This window comes from Bactrocera tryoni, chromosome 4 (genome assembly GCF_016617805.1).
Source record: "Bactrocera tryoni isolate S06 chromosome 4, CSIRO_BtryS06_freeze2, whole genome shotgun sequence".
In the NCBI taxonomy this organism is placed as follows: domain Eukaryota; kingdom Metazoa; phylum Arthropoda; class Insecta; order Diptera; family Tephritidae; genus Bactrocera; species Bactrocera tryoni.
In genome coordinates, this window is record NC_052502.1 from 14,765,521 (window position 1) to 14,785,023 (window position 19,503).

Below are 19,503 nucleotides of genomic sequence, written 5' to 3' on the forward strand. Positions count from 1 at the left end.
GCAAAACCAAACAATTCAATACAAAATTGATTGCATAATAATATTTAGTGCAAGAAGTGTTTACTGACGGCAGCGCGTATATCCAGGCTGAGTCAACTGAATTTACAATTTACAAATATTTAACAACAACAACAAATAAGCAAAACTAATGGTAATTTGCAATTAAAAAATAACTAACTAAAAAAATTGCAAAAAAAGTTTAATGAAAAAATTGAAAATATAAATTTTTTTGTTAATTTATACAAAATGTTAGTTTTGTATTTTTTACTTTATAAGTAGTAAAAATTGGAAATGTATGTAGACAAAATTTAAAAAAATATTAAATTCACTAAATTCGCTGAAATAGAGAAAATTATTTAGTTAATTGCAAAATTATAGTAAAAAATATTCGCACTTTATATAAAAAAATTAATTAATTAATATGATTAAAAATATATGCAAACAAAAAAAAACATTTTGAACTAAACGCTGAAAAATAATATTTAATTAATTGACATTGTTTGTAACCTAAAAACGCAAATTTCGTGTTTAAAACCACAATTAACTACTATTAAAGCCTAAAATCTGGAATTTGCGTGCGAAAATATTGCAAATAATTTCAAATAGAAATTCGCTGTATAATTTAATTAGTTTAATGTGCAACTTGTAATTTATGTAAATTAAAATTAAAGAAAAAATTGTGAGAAATAATGCAAAGAACGCATACTGAATTTATTATCGAAGCAGCTTGTAGTGAAAACAACAATTTACGAGCTTTAGAAACCAAATAATTTTTGCATTTCTTACGCTGTACCATTACTATTCACACGCAGTGTTCGCTGGCAGCTTTTGTACTTACAAAAACACTTTTTTTTACTCTTTTTTTTGAGAATTTTGCATTTTAATAACATTATTTTGTTGCGTCGCTATTGAACTACTAAGAAATAGTACAGTGGTTGTGAAAACTATGCGCTGGTTCTTAAAAAAATATTATTTTACTGCGAAATTTGCTGGCTCGTGAAGAACATATTATTTTGCGCTTACAAAAACATATTTTTATTAAAAAATACACAATTTTGTAGTTTCAAAAATATATTTTAATACGAAATTCACAATTTTGTAGTTTCGAAAATAAATATCGCTTTGAAATATGCAATTTTGTGCTTTCGAAAATGCAGTTTTGTTTTCAAATATGCAATTTTGTGCTTTCGAAAATACATTTTGTTTTTAAATATGCAATTTTGTGCTTTCGAAAATATATTTTTGCTTTGGATTTGCAATTTTGTGCTTTCGAAAATGAATTTTTGTTTTCAAATATGTAATTTTGTGCTTTCGAAAATACATTTTTGCTTTGAAATATGCAATTTGGATTTTCGAAATTATTTATTTCTTAGCGAAATACAGAATATTTGGCATTCGCGTAAAGTTTAGAACCAAAATTTAAAACAAAAAAAATAGAAAATGATACTAAATAATAATTTAAAAAATTTGAATACATTTTTTTTTTTCAAAAATTAAATTAAGAATTAAAAATGAAGTAAAATAAAATTGTACCAGTGTAAGCTAGAAAAATATAAGTATAAAATATGTATATTTTCGGTAATAGACTATAACAATAAGTTACTATAATTGAAATTATAGCACAAAAATTGTTGAAATACGTGCGCTTAGCAAAAAAACAAACGCATTTGGCAAAATTATAGCGGTGACAAAAGTGAATTCTGTTACTTTAAAATTTTATTTAAAAATATTACAAAATCAAAATACTTGTACATTGTGAGCCAGCAAATGCGAAGAAAAGCTACAATTCGAAAAAGTGCAGCAAAAGTAAGATTCAGCTTATGAGTAAAAGTTTTTTCTAGCAAAAATTTCCAAGAAAATGTTGCTATAAAAAAAATTATAGTAATAAAAACTTGCTATAATAAAAATTATAGCGCTAAAAACTGCTGCAGGCTTCAAAAAAATAAAAATATTCTACAAAAGTATGTTTCAGCTTGTGAGAAAAAGGGTTTTCAATCAAAAATTTGCAAGAAAAAGTTGCTATAAAAAAATATTGTATGAAAAGTTGCTATAGTGAAAATTATAGCCACATAAAGTTGCTATAATTAAAATTATGGCAATAAAAAGTTGCTATAATAAGAATTATAGCAATAAAAAGTTGCTATAATAAAAATTATAGCGACAAAAATTTGCTGCGTGCTCCGAAAAAAATTCAAAAATTTTGCATATAAAAAAAGTAATAATTTTGTGCCAACAAAAAGTATTCTTTGCAATAATTTATTACATTTTTTCACAAAATTAAAAAAAAATACAGCGTACTAAATTGATTTTCGTTCCAATTGCATACGAAATTGAAAAACTTGCTGCGTTTTGAACACAATTTACTAAATAATAAATAAGTACTAGCTACAACTTAACATACATACATACAACTATATTTACTAAAACCAGTTTATATGTGCATACCGTTGTGTATGTATGCAACTAATTAACAATTGTGCAATCGTTAATGTGTCTGTGTGTGTACAATTGTTCATTTATGAAAACTAATTTATGTTTAAGCGTAAACGATGAAATGTTATGTAACTTTGCATTAGTTGTTTAGTTTTTTGTCTTGTTTTTTGCCTGTCAAACACTTTGCAAAAACAACAATAATACATTATATATAAATATTTTTTTTTGGTATATGAGTTATTGTAATTTTGTTAGTGTAAAGTTTAGCGTGTACACACCTACTAATTCATAATGAATTTTATGTTATAAGCGCGGCGGGAGCGCCGGGAGAAACGTATGTGTTGCTAGTAACTACTTATTCTACTTATAATTAAATGAATATTTGCTTAAATGCTATTTCGCATAAACAATATGAATGCATTATAAATATATGTATGTTACGCTTTAAAAGAGTTATGTATGTATGTAGTAAAGTTGGTTTTGTTTTTTTGGAAGACCAGTTATATTTAAATTTACACACACACACATTTATATAATTACGTATATATATATATAATATACTTCTATGTATAGTTTTAATTGTTCCCTAGGCACTACAGTTACCCCCATTGTTAAACCTTGATTCTTGATTAACTGAGTATAATTTCTAACCTCAATTGTTTCATGTTTTGCTCGGCTCTTCGATGCCCAATTATGTACGCCTACAATATGTACATACATACAGTTGTTCGTGCAGTAAATGTTTACCGTTATGCGTAATTTATAATACTTTAAGCACTTTTATTTCTTATTCGTCGTTTTTTTCTGCTCTTACTCTCTCTTCACTCTCTTTCGGCTGTATGTTTATGTGCTACCTTTGTCGCCTTTGAATTGAAAATTATTCGCTTTACATTGCAATTTAGTTAATTTAATTTGCAATTTATGTTAAATTTTAATTATTAAATATGTCTAGTTACATACACACTTACACATATATACTACATACATATGTATATGCTAATAATAAAAACTTTATGTAATTGAAAATAAAAACTTAGTGAAATGGTATATTTAGTTTGAACAAAAAACAAAAACAATTGGTTTCATTTATAAACACTTGCGTAGTTAAGCGGCGGTGTTATTGTTGTTGTAAGATGAACACAAGGTGCCAGAGTATTTCGAGCTGATTTTTTGTGTTTTTACACTCTATATGAGCCGGTGATCTTACATATTGGTTAAAGTTGCTGTGTTTTCTCGAAAAAATTGGTTTCAAAGTAGATTTGGAATAACTGTTGCTGAGGCACTTTTATACAAAGAGAAATGGTTTTCAGCAGGCTTCAATTCATGGTTTTCCAAAATTCTGTTCTTTCCGAAAGTTGAAGAAGTACTTCAACATTTTCAGAGATATCTTTAAAGTGCTTTAGTAAATCGTGGCGGAACGTTTTCGACGCTGATCTGGTAACCGCTCTCAAAAACAAATGCAAAGCTGGATAAATTCATAGCATACTTTTGGGCGGCTCACGTTGCTTATGATATTTATTACATTTTAGACAGAAATCAAGTAAATACTACTCGTTGAGTCCTTTTCGAACGAAAATTCTATCCGCAAAATTGGATTTTTTCATAGCATACTTTAAGGCGGCACATGATATTTATTACATAATTAAGCAAGAATAAATAATAAATGCTAATTATTGAGTTCGCTTCGATCGAAAATTCGTTTTGTAAAACTGGATTTTTTCATAGCATACTTTTAGGCGGATCACGTTGCTTATAATATTTATTAACTAGTTAGGCAAGAATCAAGTGTAACTAGTAATCATTGAGTCCGCTTCAATCGAAATTCTTTCCGAACCGAATTCGATGATCGTTATTTAATATTTAAAAAATATATGTATCTACAGAATTTAGAAAGTTTTTTAACTAACTTTGAATTAGCTTTTCACAATTCCGGCTAGTTGCAACTACTGTATTCTCACAAAATGCTATGACTTGGAAATGTTTTTTGAAGCTTTCTTTGTTTTTTCATGATGAGCGAATCAATTTTTGCAATTCTTCGTCTTACTTTTTCAGACTCGTTCAGTTTTACTATCGCCTTAATTATGTGTATCTATGTAATTCTAAGCACTTCCTTTGATCTTCTCTTGATCTTACCAATTAATAATCCGCCTACTTCTTCTTCTTTATTGGCTTAGACACCGCATGCGGGAATGCGCAAGTACACTCTATTCAGATTAAAAAAATATATATATTGTCCACTTTTAGGCGCCCAAAAAGTCTACTCCATTCTGATATGAACAATGTTGCCTACTTTTAGGCGGATAACAAACAAATCATGCAACGATATCGCTTTGTGTTCGACCGCCGTTTTCAGAGATACATATATTTGTACAGCAATCACACGACCGATTTATTTCTAAAATGATTTTCAGTGGCACGTCGGTTTTCCTACAAAATTCAAATTAGTAATGCTTTATTTAATTTGCTTTCGTGAATCATTTTCCGACTCGGTCGCAACCTGATCACACGATTTCACTTTGCATTATACCCTTTACGCAGTGTGCATTGGAACATTGGCAGCTGATGTTGCTATATAATAGAAAGCCATCTATACTTTTGAAATCTGAATCTAAATTTAAATGTATAGTATACTTTTAGGCGCTTATTACATATACTATTTATATAAAAATAAAAAAATCAAATCCACAACTATATACGAGGCACCACAGTGAATATTTGTATGTATTTGTTGCAGTATGTATGTATATGTTAACTCATAGTGAAGTAAAAACAGAAGTACATCATCTTGGACTGCATAGTAAAATTTTTATATTGCCATAAGTACAGTATAGTAATTGAATACGTTGTAGTAAACGAAAATTGCAGTCAGTTGCATAGTAAATTATTTGATAGTTTTAAAACAAACACACAAAAAAAAACAAAATTGAAAATAAAATGAAAAAAAAATAATGATAAAAATTAAATAGAAATAAAACTAAATTAATTAATTGAATATTCCACAACCAAAAAAAAATCCCGAAACCTTAAATCCCTAAAAAAAAATATCCCAAAACCATATAAAATAAGGTATTATTAATTTCCCTGCTTTTAGCAAAATATTGCAATTTGTTAATATTGCACAGTTAATATAATAATTTAGTCAAGAATATATGTATGTAGATGTAACGGTACTTATATGTATGCCATATCATACCATATATTGCATATTGACCGGATTTCAAAGCGTATTTTCCTTAAATATTTTATAAAAACTAAAAATAAAAATAAAAAAGCTAATAGAAATGATTCCTTTCCATAAAATATTATAATAACAATAATAATAAAATACCCTAAAAGTATCTTGAAACAAAAATCCAAAAAAAAAAATACTTGCAATAGTGTAAATATAAGCGTTAAACCAGAAAATAATGCGCATATAAAAACACAACAACAAACATATGTATGTATATACGTGTATGCAAGAATATAAATTAAAAAAAGAAAACAAAAAAAGTGATTTTCAAAATTTCATAAATATAAAAAACAGCAAAAAATACCAGAAAAATTCAAAAATTATTTTAAAAAATTCAAAAACTCATAAAAATAGTAAATAAAAAAAATATTAACAAAATTTCCAAAAATAATTTTTTTTTTGTAAATTTCAAAATATTTACAAACTGTTTAATTATAAAAAACAATAACTAAATTTCATGAAAACACAATGAGGATTTATTATGGCAGTATGACATTAAATAACTAAAAAAAAAATTAAAAAAAAACAAAAAAAGTAAATATTTTTTTTTGTTTGCAAAGAATAGCTACGTTCCAAAGAATTTTCCACAACTGTATACACCTTCATACATAAATACGTACTTACTACTTACCCTTATATATACATACATACATACAAATATAATACGGCACTTGTATGTACATATTCATGTCTCACTACAGAAATTACTATAAAACCAAATACCACTATTCGATACAAGGCAGAAATATGGCAACCAAGCGAGAGAAATGCATAACAAAAACAAAAACATATGCATATACATAAATACGTATATATAAAGAGTAAATATTTATATTAATAAATAAATAATATTATGTACAATACCTCTTCTTTATATAAACGCAGCAAATATGCAAAACAGCTGGCAACACTTGACTAACACTGTGCATAAAATAAAAAACGAAAGAATATATTGATAAACAGCAAACAATAACAAATATGTAAAAGAAACATATTAGAAAATATGAAAAAAAAATATTAAAAAATTAAAAAAATATTAAAAATCAAAAAAAAAATATTAAAAAAAAAATTAAAAAAAAAATATTAAAAAAAAAATATTAAAAGTAAAAAAATAAAAACTCAAAAATAGATAAAATTTATTTAAAATAAAAATCTAAAATTATTAAAAAACAAAAAAATATAATAAATAAAATGTATAAAAATATATACGAAAAGTGTATCAAAGAAATCAAAACAAACAAAAAATTAATTAAAAAGCAACTTACAAATATTCAAGCATAAATCAATTAGTAAATAATTTACTACAGAAATATAATTCGCTGATTATCAATTAATTACAACAATAAATAAACGGAGATACATGTGTACTATTGTTGTTGTTATTTTTTCTTACTCACTGTAAATGGCGGTAAGTATCATGTATTATTAGGCACATAAGGGCAATTCTTTTGAGGTTAGGTTTTTTTTTAATAATTAGTTACAATGAATAAAAGGGCTTCGCTAGGTAATATTTCTTCTTCTTCAGCACGACAGTCGTTCTTCCTTCTCGCTGTTTGGCGCCAATTGAACACTCCAGCCAGGTCCTTTTCTACCTGATCTTTCCAAAAGAGTACTGCGTCGAATACTCTCAGAGCTGGAGTGTTTTCATCCATTCAGACGATATGACCAAGCCAGCGTAGCCACTGTCTCTTAATTCGCTGAACTATGTCAATGTCGTCGTATACATACATATCTCGTACAGCTGGTTCCACCGACTACGGTATTCGTCTTCGCCAATGCGCACAGAACCATAAATGTTTCGCAAAATTTATGATGAGGGATGATGAATGATTTCTAGAGTTTGGTCTTTGTTCGAAGAGAGGGGACTTTACTTCGCAATTGTCTGAAGTAGAAACTGTCGAGTTATTCGACGCCCATCTGGTTGATGTCCTGGGATCGTCGGGACATTTATTACAGCGGCCATATAAAGGAGCGCAAATTCGTTGTGGGAGAAAGACTCAGTCGTCGAGTCCTCGTATTCACTCCAGTGGATGAACGTCTCGCCACATAACACTGATTTGTACCCAGACGGAAGAGAAGGATGATATGACCAAAGTTGCCTTTTATGTGCGGCTGGAGCGCGCTCCCTCCAACGATGCAAAAATTGTGCTTGGCGGCTTTAACACCATGATGAATAAAGAAAGTATCCTTGGTACAACAGTCGGAAAATAAAGTCTCTATGGCGAAACCTCTCTAAATGGATTGAGGCTAATCGACTTCGCAGCAGCCCGAAATATGGTTTTCTGTTGTACTAGGTTCCACTACAAGAAAATTCATCAAGCTACTTTGCTGTCTCCGGATCGAAAACATCGAAACCAAATCGATCATGTTGTGAAAGATGGACGACATGTCTCCAGTGTCCTAGACGTGCGTACGCTCCGAGGACCTAACATCGCCTTGGACGAAGATAAGCGCCCGCCTCTGTATAGCAAATCACGCCCGTCACAAGAAAACACAAGAAAAGTATTAAAGGAGCTACTATCACAACCGACAGCGAAACGGTTTTCTACTTGACTTGTACTCTTGCTCTCTGAAATCATTCATCTGTATTCAACTCGGTAGACGGGCACGGCATTTCAAGCTCCTTACGTTCAGCTGCAAACGAAACTATTGATTTTCATAAAGCTCGAAAGAACAGCTGGCACATTGAGGACTGTCGGGTCGCAGTGAAGAGAAAGAAGACAGCCTACCTCGCAGTGTTGCGATCCACCGCAAAACCAGCGGGGTGAGATAGATATCGAGAGTTGAAGAGGAAAGCTAGACGCCTATGCAGTCAAACAAAGAAAGAGTCCGAAAAGTCTGAGTATGAAGAGCTTGACAAGCTGGCAGACAGGGGTAATGCTCGAAAATTCTACAAAAAGATGCGGTGACTAACGGAAGGTTTCAAGACCGGAGCACACTTTTGTAGGACCTAAAGCGATGATCTAGTGGCTGATGTTCAGAGCATACTGCAGTTAGGGAGCGAACACTTCTCAATCCTGCTGAACGCGAAAGTGTAACATCTGGAGATGGGCACGCGATTTCCTAAACAATGACGATGGAATAGATGTCCCATTTTGGGACTATGGTTAGATTCGAATAGCAATTACTCGCCTGAAGAACAACAAAGCGGCAGGAGTCGATGGATTACCGGCCAAACTATTGAAATACGGCGGCTAAGAACAGATAAGCTGCAGGCATCAGATTCAGGAACTGTCTCTGGGCCGTTATGTCTGAACTTGATATTCCCGGTAAGCTAATGCGGCTGTGTAAGCTGACGTTGAGCAACACCGAAAGCGCGTCAGGATCGAAAATGACCTCTCCGAGTCGTTCGATACCAAGCGAGGTTTCAGACAAGGAGACTCCCAATCGTTCGACTTCCTTAATCTATTGCTTGAGAAAATAATAGAATAATACAGTGTATAAGATTGAACTTCCCTAACTCGAATCACCATATTCCACAAAAAGTATGACGAACTGAGGCGATTTAGCCATGCCCGTTGGTCTGTCTGTATATACGCGAACTGGTCTCTGAGTTTTCAAGGTATCGATCTGAAATTTCGCACACGTAATTTTCACCCCAAGAAGTTGTTCATTTGTCGGAATCGCCGATGTCGAACCACTATAGCGTATAGCTGCCATACAAACTGAATTATCGGCATCAAGTGTTTGTATGAAAAACTGTTTCGTTTGGCTAAATATCTTGACGAAATTTGGCACAGATTACTATCCAAGGCAAGAGTACAATCTCCGAACAAATTGTTCAGATCGGACCACTATATGATATAGCTGTCGTACAAAGAGATTGGTCAAAATCAAGATCTTGTATAAAAACTTTGTTATTTGACGATGTACCATCCCCGAATTGGACATTTAATATTATCAAAGCAGTGCTATAATCTTCAAAAAAAATTCAGATCGCACTACCATAGCATATAGCTGTTATAATAATTATAATTTTTTTAACTTTTTTAAGGTTTTTTTTTTGGTAACCTAAGTAGTTATCCCTCGTAGAGGCTATAAGAATTTTAAAATCGTCGCTTTTCTTCAAAATTTTTCTGAATTCAGCAAGCTTTTACTTCTTAGAAAAACATCAGACTTATGGTAGATGCTGTTCACACCAGAGAAAAAAAAATTTTATAAAACTTTTTTGCCTTATTAAAACCTGCTCAGTGCATAATTATGACACAAAAAATACTCGTTTAATACAATTCTTTTGCATTTATTAATTTTAGTTTACACGATTTATTTTATTATTTTACAATATACAAGAGTGTTTTTATGTATACAAGTACAGTTATGATTGTAATCCAGTTGTTTTCACCATTTCTCTGCGTAGCGAATTTTTCAAACAGCATTTTTTAAAAGCAAATTACAATAATCTCTATGCAATATATATATATATATATATATATGTATATAGATGTATATATTAAAATGGTAAATATATATATATGATATAAATTATATATTTGGAAGTATGATACATACATACATAGCTACAGAGCTAATAATTAAATAATTAACTAAAAAGAAACAAAATAAAATATTTTGCAGTTCATTAACGCCACTTTTACAATTGACTTTTACCTCCAGCACCAATTTACAAATACATACATACACACAACTTAGTTAAGCGAGAGCAAGGGAACAAAATTATTTTATATTATTATTTAAGCAACGCAAAAATTATGCATTACAAAAACATTTAAATTAAATTGTTTAAGCTATAAAAGATCACCATTAAATATGCTAACCAAAAGTGTTCACACCTAAGCAACAACAAACTTTAAAGAGGGGGAATCGGTTGTATATAAGTATAGAGGGGCGCAAGTGATAAGTGAGGCTTTACAAGAACGAAAAGGCAAATTGTGTATGCAAAAAAGGCATAAAAGCGAGGAATAATCGGCAATATGCTAGAGTAAGGTAGACAGCATGGCGAAATATAAAAAAAAAGAACAAAAATAGAAAATATATGCGACACTTACTAAAATTAATTTTACTGCGTTTTCTCACATTTGACTTATTTTGTTGTTATTTTTAAAGAATATATAATTATAATTATATAATCATCAACTTTTAAGCCTTGCACCGCACTACCACCACTTAGATTTCAAACTATACTGCAAAGCTCACTTAACACTTCCGCTCTCTCAACGCTCTCCAGCTGTTGACGGCCTGCTCAATATTGCAACTATTGACTGCTGTTGCTAACTGTTTTATCTACATACAAATTAATGCTTTACACACTTATTTTACGATTTTACGAGCCGAACTGCTCCTTCGCCTGATCGATTGGTGCGAACTCGTAACTGCCACGCCCATCGAATTGCAAATAGTAGTCGTGATGCGTCCAGAGCGACTTGCGATGCGACACTGTGAATAACGTGATGCCTGCTTCGCGACAATAACTGTACATTTTACCCTCAACATCCACGGACACCGCGCTGGTGCACTCGTCTAAGATGGCGAACTGCGGACTGTGGTAGAAGAGACGCGCCATCGCTATGCGTTGCTTCTCACCGCCCGACAACACGTCAATCCAATCTTCGATGGCGTTCAGTCCATTCTCGCGCTGCTCCAAATAGGTGAGCTGCACAATGTCCAAGTATTTCATAAGATCTTCGTCGCTCTTGCCGCTGCGTATCATTTCGTCGCGCGTGTGTGGGTAGATTATCTGAAATGAAATAAAATTATTACCACAAAAGTCTACACAAATCTACACTGCAAAAGTCTACACAAGTCTCCACTGTAAAAGTCTACACAATTCTGCACTGTAAAAGTCTACACAAATCTCCTTTGCAAAAGTGTACACAAGTCTCCACTGCAACTATTTACCTGATCGCGTAGCGAGCCCAGCGTCATGTATGGACGTTGCGGTATGTAGAAGAGTTTACCACGTGGTGGTTTCGTTAATTTGCCACCCCATGTGGGCCACAGCTCGCCGAGTATGCGGAATAAACTAGATTTACCACAGCCATTTGGACCGCACACCAGCACATTCATGCCCGATCTGCAATAGAACGCGTTTTTTTTTTATTTTTATTTTTAATTTTTTTTAAATATTTTTTTAATTATTTTTATTTTTTTAATTTTTTTTTAATTATTTTTAAATATTTTTTAATTTTTTAATATATTTTAAATATTTTTTTTTTAAATTTTTTTTATTTTAATTTAAAATTATTTATTAAAGTTGAGACTGTTTACTTACTTAACCTCAAAGCTTAGCTCCTTCACCAGCACATCACCGTTCGGCGTAACGAGCGGCACCTTTTCGAACCGTATGATATTATCCACGAATGTCATAATACCCTTGTTTGGGCCGAAGCAATTGTCGCCATTCAAAACGTTATTCACCATTGTGCGTTCGTAACGTCCTTTATTCAGATCACCCAGCACTTTGATTAGCTCGGTCATGCGCGCCGTGAAGCCTTAAAATTAACGAAAAAATGTTCGATCACTCATGTTCCTAACAGTTAGTAATATAAAAAAATAATATTTTACCTGCCAAGCGCGACATCTCACGACCGGCCAAAACTAAACGACCGATAGCTTCGGCTAATTTCACCAACATGCGGCCGTATGTGTAGTATGCCTGTGGAAAGAGTATTAAATTGAGGTTAAAGTAATATAATAAGAGTATGAGAAAGTTTTTTAAATATTTTCGAATCCAAGTCTTATTTCAAAATTAGTGTTTCTAACAGAATAAGAAGGTTAAGGGGTTATTATAAGATGTGGCTATTAACCTTTTGAAGTCTATTTGGTCTAGGTAATTAATATGTTCATGAATACAACAACAACAATATCAAATTCCAATCCATTTTCATTCGTAAGTCAGACTCGCTATGCATATTTGTATGGCAACTATGTACTATAGTGATCCGATCGGAACAATATGTACATACGTATATTGTAGTGTTGCCTAGGATGATAATATATGCCGGAATTCGTGAAGATATCTCGGCAAATAAAAAAGTTTTCTATACAAGCACTTGATTTTGATGGTTCAGTTTGTATGGCAGCTATATCATATAGTGGTCCGATCTGAACAATTTGTTTGGAGAATGTAACGCTGTCTTTGAACATAGTCTGTGCCAAATTTTGTGAAGATAGCTAGTCGAATAAAAAAGTTTTTCATACATGGACTTGTTTTTGAACCATCAGTATGTATGACAGCTATGTGATATAGTGGTTGGATTTCAACGGTTCTGACAAATGTGTAGCTTTTTGGAGAGAAAAGAACGTGCGCAAAATTTTAGATTGATATCACAAAAACTGAGAAACTAATTCGGATGGATAAATGCGCATCGCTAAAACGACTCCGCTCGTGAAGCTGAGTTTTTATATTTATTCTTTATAAGTTCGTCAAAATTTCGTTCAAGCTATTGTAAACTTTGTGGTATACTTAATATTGTTGTTCAGGGTACAAAAAATTAATACAAACCTGCAAACGTTGACCACTGTGTTCGCCCGACAACAAGGGATGATTGTCCGTGAAGAATGGAATTGATACTGCATAAAAACCGACGATAGAAGCGAAATCTATAAGGATAACGAAAATTTACAAAATGAGAATGGGCGCCATAAACTTGAAATCCAAACAAATGCAGTTATAAAATAACGCATACTTACATTTGCCCACAATATTATCGACAATGCCCATGCTAACGCGGAATTCCAAGAATTTACGTAGATGTGTGCGCAATTTCGAATAACTGGCCAGCAGCGTGAGCTTCTCGCGTGTGTTGCCCTGATAGAAGGCCACCTCCTCGGAGTTCGTGATCAAACGACTATTAACATAACGGAATTCACCTTCCAGCTTTTGCTCCTCAACCGTTAGACGACCGGTTGGGCGACGCAAGCGCGTGAGAACAATGCCAGCGAAGAGCAAATACAACATAAGTATGGAAGGCGTCTGTGAAAGTGAGAAGAAAAAGAGAAATAGATATACATATAAATATCTACATCTCTGTTGGTAGTTAAAGTGTATATGCGCTCACCTTGCCACCCAGATTGACTGTTAAGCGATAGACATAGATAAATATGTCCAGCACGGGCTTGCTGATATTCGAATACAGATCTGTGGCGCTTTCGCAGAACTTATCGATATCTGTGGTAAGTAATTGATCGGCATTGGCTATTCTGTTATCCAAATTGGACATTTTGTAGTAAGTGTAACCGCTGTAAGGAGTGTGGGGAGTGATTTAGTCACTTGCTTTAGCCCAATTGTAAGTGCAATGTAATTACCTCAGATACTGATTGTACAGATGATGTGTCAAATTTGTACGGAAACGCAATTTCAATTCGCCCAAACTCCATTTCAGCACATTTGTGACAACCGATATCTGTGGATGGAGAAAAATGTAGGTTTAATATTATTTGCAATTTCTATTTGTATTACTCACCATTGGCAAAGCGGCCAAATACTTGAGCAGCGCGGATTTGAATTTATCTTTATTCATGTGTATGATCGTGCTCTCCACCACGGTGGCATTCTGTATCATCCAAATATCACTGACAGAGCGACCGATCAGCGAAGCGGCCACCAATAACAATAAACCGCTTTCAACGCTCCAGAAGCGGGGCACGAGTATGGCTGGAATTATAAAAAAGACAATATTTCATTAATTTTATGCCATTAAATATAGGAATAATGCTTTAACAAGTAAGGAGGGGGCTAGGTTCGGGTGCAACCGAACATTTTACACTCTTTGAACTTGCAAGAATCAAAGCCAGGGAAATATCGTAAGGTGTAAAATGTCAACCAGAGGATCGGAATCCAAGCAGTTTTATATATAACGGGATTTTCAAAACGACGCTACGAAAGCAGACCGATAGGGAGAGCAAATGACGCCATATTTTTATCGCTCTTTTCACATTTCTCTTCAGTAAGGTTTGCCATTTTATCATGGAAAGATATAAGATCCTACAACGAGTCGAAATTATAAAAATTTAAAACCGAAATTCGGTGCCAGTAGTCTCAACTTTGCGAATGCTACGGATATGGGTATTTATGGTCGTCACAATCGTCCTGTCAGATCAACAATTGAGCGTCTAGTGGAAATCCACAAGCACAGTACAAAATGTTCCCGTGCCAGTGAGACAAAGGATCCGTAGTATGGAGAGTATTGCCGTCGCTGGAGCATCAGTTGAGGAAGACCCAAATCAGTCTCTCACGTCGTTGTGGCGAATTTACAGAAAAAATCTTGGCCTACAAGATCAAATTGACGCCTGAACTGAAGCCGCTTGACCAGCAGAATCGTCGCATTTTCGTGAATTGGGCTGAGCAACAACTTGAAAATAATCCGGATTTTCATCGAAAAATCATCTTCAGCGATGAGGCTCATTTCTGACTGAATGGCTTCATCAATAAGCAAAATATGCATTATTGGTCAGGCAGCAATCCAGACGTACTCCATGACCCACCATTGCATCCCGAAAAAGTTACGGTTTGGTGCGGTTTATGGGCCGGCCGCGTCATTGGGCCGTACTTCTTCCGTGATGATCAAGACCGTTACTGTGAATGGGAAACGCTGCCGCCCAATGATAATCGAATATTTTTGGCCAGAGTTGGATGATGTGGACTTGGACACCACATATTGTGGTTCCAACAGGATGGCGCCACAAGCCACGCAGCGAAATTCGCAATCGATCTCGGTCGTGCGATTTGACGCCGTTAGACTAATTCCTATCGGGTTACGTCAAGTCTATGTCTATGCCAACCAGCCAGCGACGATTGATGAACTTCGTACGAATATCAAACGTGAAATTGCAGCAGTATCGACCGATTTATGCTTGAAAACCGTCAAAAATTGGGTTCAGCGTCTGGACTTCTGTAATGCTTCGCTATACTATTTGATCAAATTTGACTCGGACTGGTTCATTTAAACTTCACGGGAAAATCGTATCGATAAAAAAAATATAGAGTGGTAAGGGGTGTTTTTTTTTTTTAAAGTGTGGTTTTCAGTAAGGCAATACTTTTGTCGGAGTTCGTCGTTTGGATAGCTGTTACTTGATTTATATTCAGTTTGTTTTGTCATTAAATGAATAGACTTACTTCGGAACGAACGAAAGAGAATGGACCGAAGAAGATGGCCATCGAACCTGATTTTCACAAGAAAACTTTGTTCAGCGATAAAGCTCTGAATGGAGTAATGATAATCAACATGCTGTTTTGATACGATGTTATATCCTCATTATATGCTGTTTGGGTGTGCTCAATGAACAGAGGGAATCATTGGTCCAAATTTTTTTCAAAGATGAAGCCGGACATAATGTCATTGGGAAACGCTATGGAGCCATGATAAACGACTTTTTGTGCTAAAATTGTAGTAAAAACGAACAAGAGAAGACGAATCATTGTGCACCATGACAATGCGAGCTTTCACACATCGGCTCAAACCAGCGCCTTTTTGACCGGCCAAAACGTCGAATTGATGGGTCATCCGCCGTACAGCCCTGACTTGGCAGCCAATGACTTCTTTTTATTCCCACACATCAAGAAAATAATGCGTGGTCAACGATTTTCGTCGCCAGAAGATGCTGTTGAAGCATTCAAAAACCATGTTTTGGAGGTGTCTCAATCGGAGTGGAAAAAGTGCTTCGAAAATTGGTTTAAGCGCATGCAAAAGTGTATAAATCTTGATGGAGAATATTTTGAAAAACAATAAAACCATTTTCGTTGATAAATAATCCTATTTTCATTATTAGGCCAGAAATATATATAGCAGCCCTCGTATGTTGATGTAGACGATCTTTGGTTCCTAGAAGAGAGTGCTACATGCCATACAACTAATGAAACCATTCATTTATTGAAGTAAACTTTTGATGAGACCTCCAAGATCGTGCGTTTTAACACCGCTGAATTATTTTTTGTGGATTTATGTGAAGTCGCTTAGATACGCAGTAACGCCCGAGACTATTAATGTCTTGAAAGAGAATATTCGGCGCTTAAAATGGGGTCTCTCGAAAAAAACACATGTATAGGAAAACATCCTTCACAACCTTTCCAATCAATCATCGCACCAAAAGACCTAAATAGTTTGCAACGTAGCTGATCATTATTAGTGACGAGACGTGGGGTTATAAATATGACATCGCACCCGTCCAACAAATCTAGCGAACGGCGCTCCAAAAAGGATGCGAAATCGAAAAAAACACACATTTGCTGAAGGCACTGAAGGTAATCAACGACTCAGGAGCATATTTTGCAGGTGATAATAAAGATTTGTATTAAAATACTTGAAAATATGTTCAGAAATATTCAAAAATTAAAAGTTGTTTTAAAAACTTGCTGTTGAAGTAGATAGTTCAAGGAGATTCAGAACAACTAAAAAAAAGTCTTCAAAATTTCTGAAACACTAATTATTCTCTGTTTTGTCTTCTATGCGTTTGTGCAACATACAAATATTGGAATTCTTTGGGTTTAAATTGATAAGGTAAGAATTATTATTGTTTTTACTAGAATATGGGTGATTTCGAAGTTGGAAAAATCATATCTTGAATCTTTCAAAAAATGAGTTTCGAATAGTCATTACTTCTTTATTAGATTCAAACAGTTAAGTTCCGAAGTAGGTTCATCTTTCTAGAAAGAGTTCTCCTTCTTTGTCACCACGAAGACATGCCTTAGCCAAATTCTTCAAGGCCGACTCGCTGGATTTTAGTTGGTTGAACTGAATCCGAGGAGTTGTTACCCTAGCCCAGTGTGTAATTCCAACCCATATTACACTTACCACCGCTGATGAACACAAATCTTTAAATTTTTCGCCGGAACTCACTTTCCACACTTCATCTCAATAGACGTTCTGGTACATTTAAACTTGACGCGCTTCCGATTCGATAAAAATGTTCCTGTGTTAAGACCGATAAAATTGAAAAAATTCAAGAAACAGTGCTTGAAAATTTGTTTTGTTGGAGAAATATCTCTCAGAGAGATCAACATGTCTTATGGATCGAACATGTTAATGCTAGACCCATAAGTGCTGAATATTTTGAAAAAAAAAACGACGTGGAGTAGAGGAGATGATTGATAAAGTAGCTGAAGACTCAACATTCAAGCGCCTTGTTACTGCTATTATTAATATGGTGTCGAAATTGTTATGAAAAATTTACTCAAGAGTCCATATTATCAGTTCGGATCAATTTTGATCAGATGCTAAGTTCTCGCAGAAACTCCGAAAACTACTCCAGCATTGAAAACCATTCAGGTATTTCAAGAATATTTAACACAACTAAACAGTCTTCAAAACTTCCAAAAGCCTACATTTTCCGCAATATCTTCCATTCTTCATTGAAAAGAATGGAACGCTTGAGATTCAAAGTATAAAATGATCCAAAGTTCATCTTTCGACGCTAATAACGGACGCATTCAAAGACGAAACAGGCCTCGTGTGCAATATTTTAACATCTACAATGCTTTTCAATTGAATATTGACTTTGGAAAACTTTTCAAACTAAATGAGTTAAGCTCTCAAATTTGATTTGTTGTAAAAAATTATTTTGTTTAAGAGAAAAAATTAAAAAAAAAAAATTGCATATTTATAATAAAAACTTTGTGATTTTATTTTTAGGAAAGCAATCAAAATTAAAGTGAGTACCCTTAGAATACCCGAAATTATGTTATAAAACCGCTGATTGTCCTCTTCATCATTCGCAGAGAATACACAGTCCAAATGACAGTCACAGCAGCCATTGTGATCGCGGCGCTCTTTCAAATTGTACTGCGCACCTCCTTTTTCTTCGAACAGGAGAAGGGCCTCTGCTCACCGGCGCCCTCACTAGCCAGTTGGATATTCCTCATTGCGCTGTTGGATCTCATCTCGGATCTATGCCTCTATCCGGTACGTTACATGCATTTGCCGTACTTCTGTCAGGTGATCGTCGAGACCATTGTCACCATTTTGCTAACGGAATTCGGCGCCATAATCGTCTGGTGCACGCTGGAGAAACTCTTTTGGCGGCTCATCAAATCATTCCTCTTGATCATGGGCATGTCCACCGCGACCTATGTCAACTATGAATCACTCATATTGGGTCTGACAACCACCTCCATCAGTTTGGGCATATTGGCGTTTGTCGGACAGGCGACCGATCACTTTCACTTGATACGTAAGAAATATCAGCGTATTGAGCGCAAAGTCACTTTGAACATGGAAATGTTCTGGGATTATGTGAACGGCTACAGTGGCTCACGTGGACGTTGCAAACCCATGTACGATTGCTCATCGGAAGATTTCGAGGAGATCTGTTGTCCGAAGCGGCGACGCAAGCGCCGAAGATGTTGAAAATTTATACAAGCCTTTCTGATTTGGAATACTTCGGCTGTGTGTCTATGCGTTCCAGCAAAGTGTTTTGTGGCATTGCGTGCGAGCTTTTTATGTGTTTGTGCATAATATTTGTCTATGTGTCCCTGAATGTACTCGTGTGTAACAGTTAGCATGTGCTTGACCCGAAAGGTTAATAATAAAATGTAGTGTAATTTTCATTCTCTTTTTTCATTTGTTGTTGTTGTTTTTGTTTCGGAATAATGCATATTTAGTGAAACAAATACAGGAAAAGCTACACAATTAAGAGTGTTGTGTAATTATCCTATTAAGCCATATATATAGCTATATAGATTGGAATTTTGAGCTTTGACTCCACTTTGGAAATGTTTTAGAAGCTTGAGTTCTCTACAATTATACCCGTGAATCTCTTTACAACGATACAGAGCTAGAATTAGAAAATAAGGTAAAAATAAGTTGAGTTGTGTTAGCTTAAAGTCAATATTTTCTTGACCTACAAGCACCATTTGGCCCCACTTCTTTGAATTTTGTAGACCA

General features: G+C 34.1%; 2 protein-coding genes across 3 annotated transcripts in view; one reads left to right on the forward strand and one right to left on the reverse strand.

Annotated features, from left to right (window-relative positions):
- The first annotated feature begins 8,996 nt into the window (after window positions 1-8,996).
- Window positions 8,997-19,166, forward strand: LOC120774339. 2 transcript variants are annotated; one of them, XM_040103900.1, is made up of 2 exons: window positions 8,997-9,012; window positions 18,371-19,166. In XM_040103900.1, exons 1-2 carry the CDS (start codon window positions 8,997-8,999, stop codon window positions 18,964-18,966), a joined length of 612 nt encoding a protein of 203 aa, XP_039959834.1. In that variant the 3' UTR covers window positions 18,967-19,166. The 2 variants fall into 2 exon arrangements, with proteins under 2 accessions (XP_039959834.1, XP_039959833.1); XM_040103899.1 differs by lacking the exon at window positions 8,997-9,012 and adding an exon at window positions 18,195-18,271 and having other exon boundaries at window positions 18,339-19,166.
- The window catches only part of LOC120774338 (ATP-binding cassette sub-family D member 3), a 34,313-nt gene continuing 25,265 nt past the window's right edge, over window positions 10,456-19,503 (reverse strand). The window contains exons 3-11 of the mRNA XM_040103898.1: window positions 14,089-14,279; window positions 13,931-14,028; window positions 13,684-13,864; window positions 13,316-13,598; window positions 13,128-13,225; window positions 12,188-12,278; window positions 11,895-12,114; window positions 11,522-11,696; window positions 10,456-11,360 (exon numbers count right to left, since the gene is read on the reverse strand). Of these exons, the coding sequence (XP_039959832.1) occupies window positions 10,947-11,360; window positions 11,522-11,696; window positions 11,895-12,114; window positions 12,188-12,278; window positions 13,128-13,225; window positions 13,316-13,598; window positions 13,684-13,864; window positions 13,931-14,028; window positions 14,089-14,279 (1,751 nt within the window). The 3' untranslated portion in view covers window positions 10,456-10,946. The remainder of the gene's footprint in view (window positions 11,361-11,521; window positions 11,697-11,894; window positions 12,115-12,187; window positions 12,279-13,127; window positions 13,226-13,315; window positions 13,599-13,683; window positions 13,865-13,930; window positions 14,029-14,088; window positions 14,280-19,503) is intronic.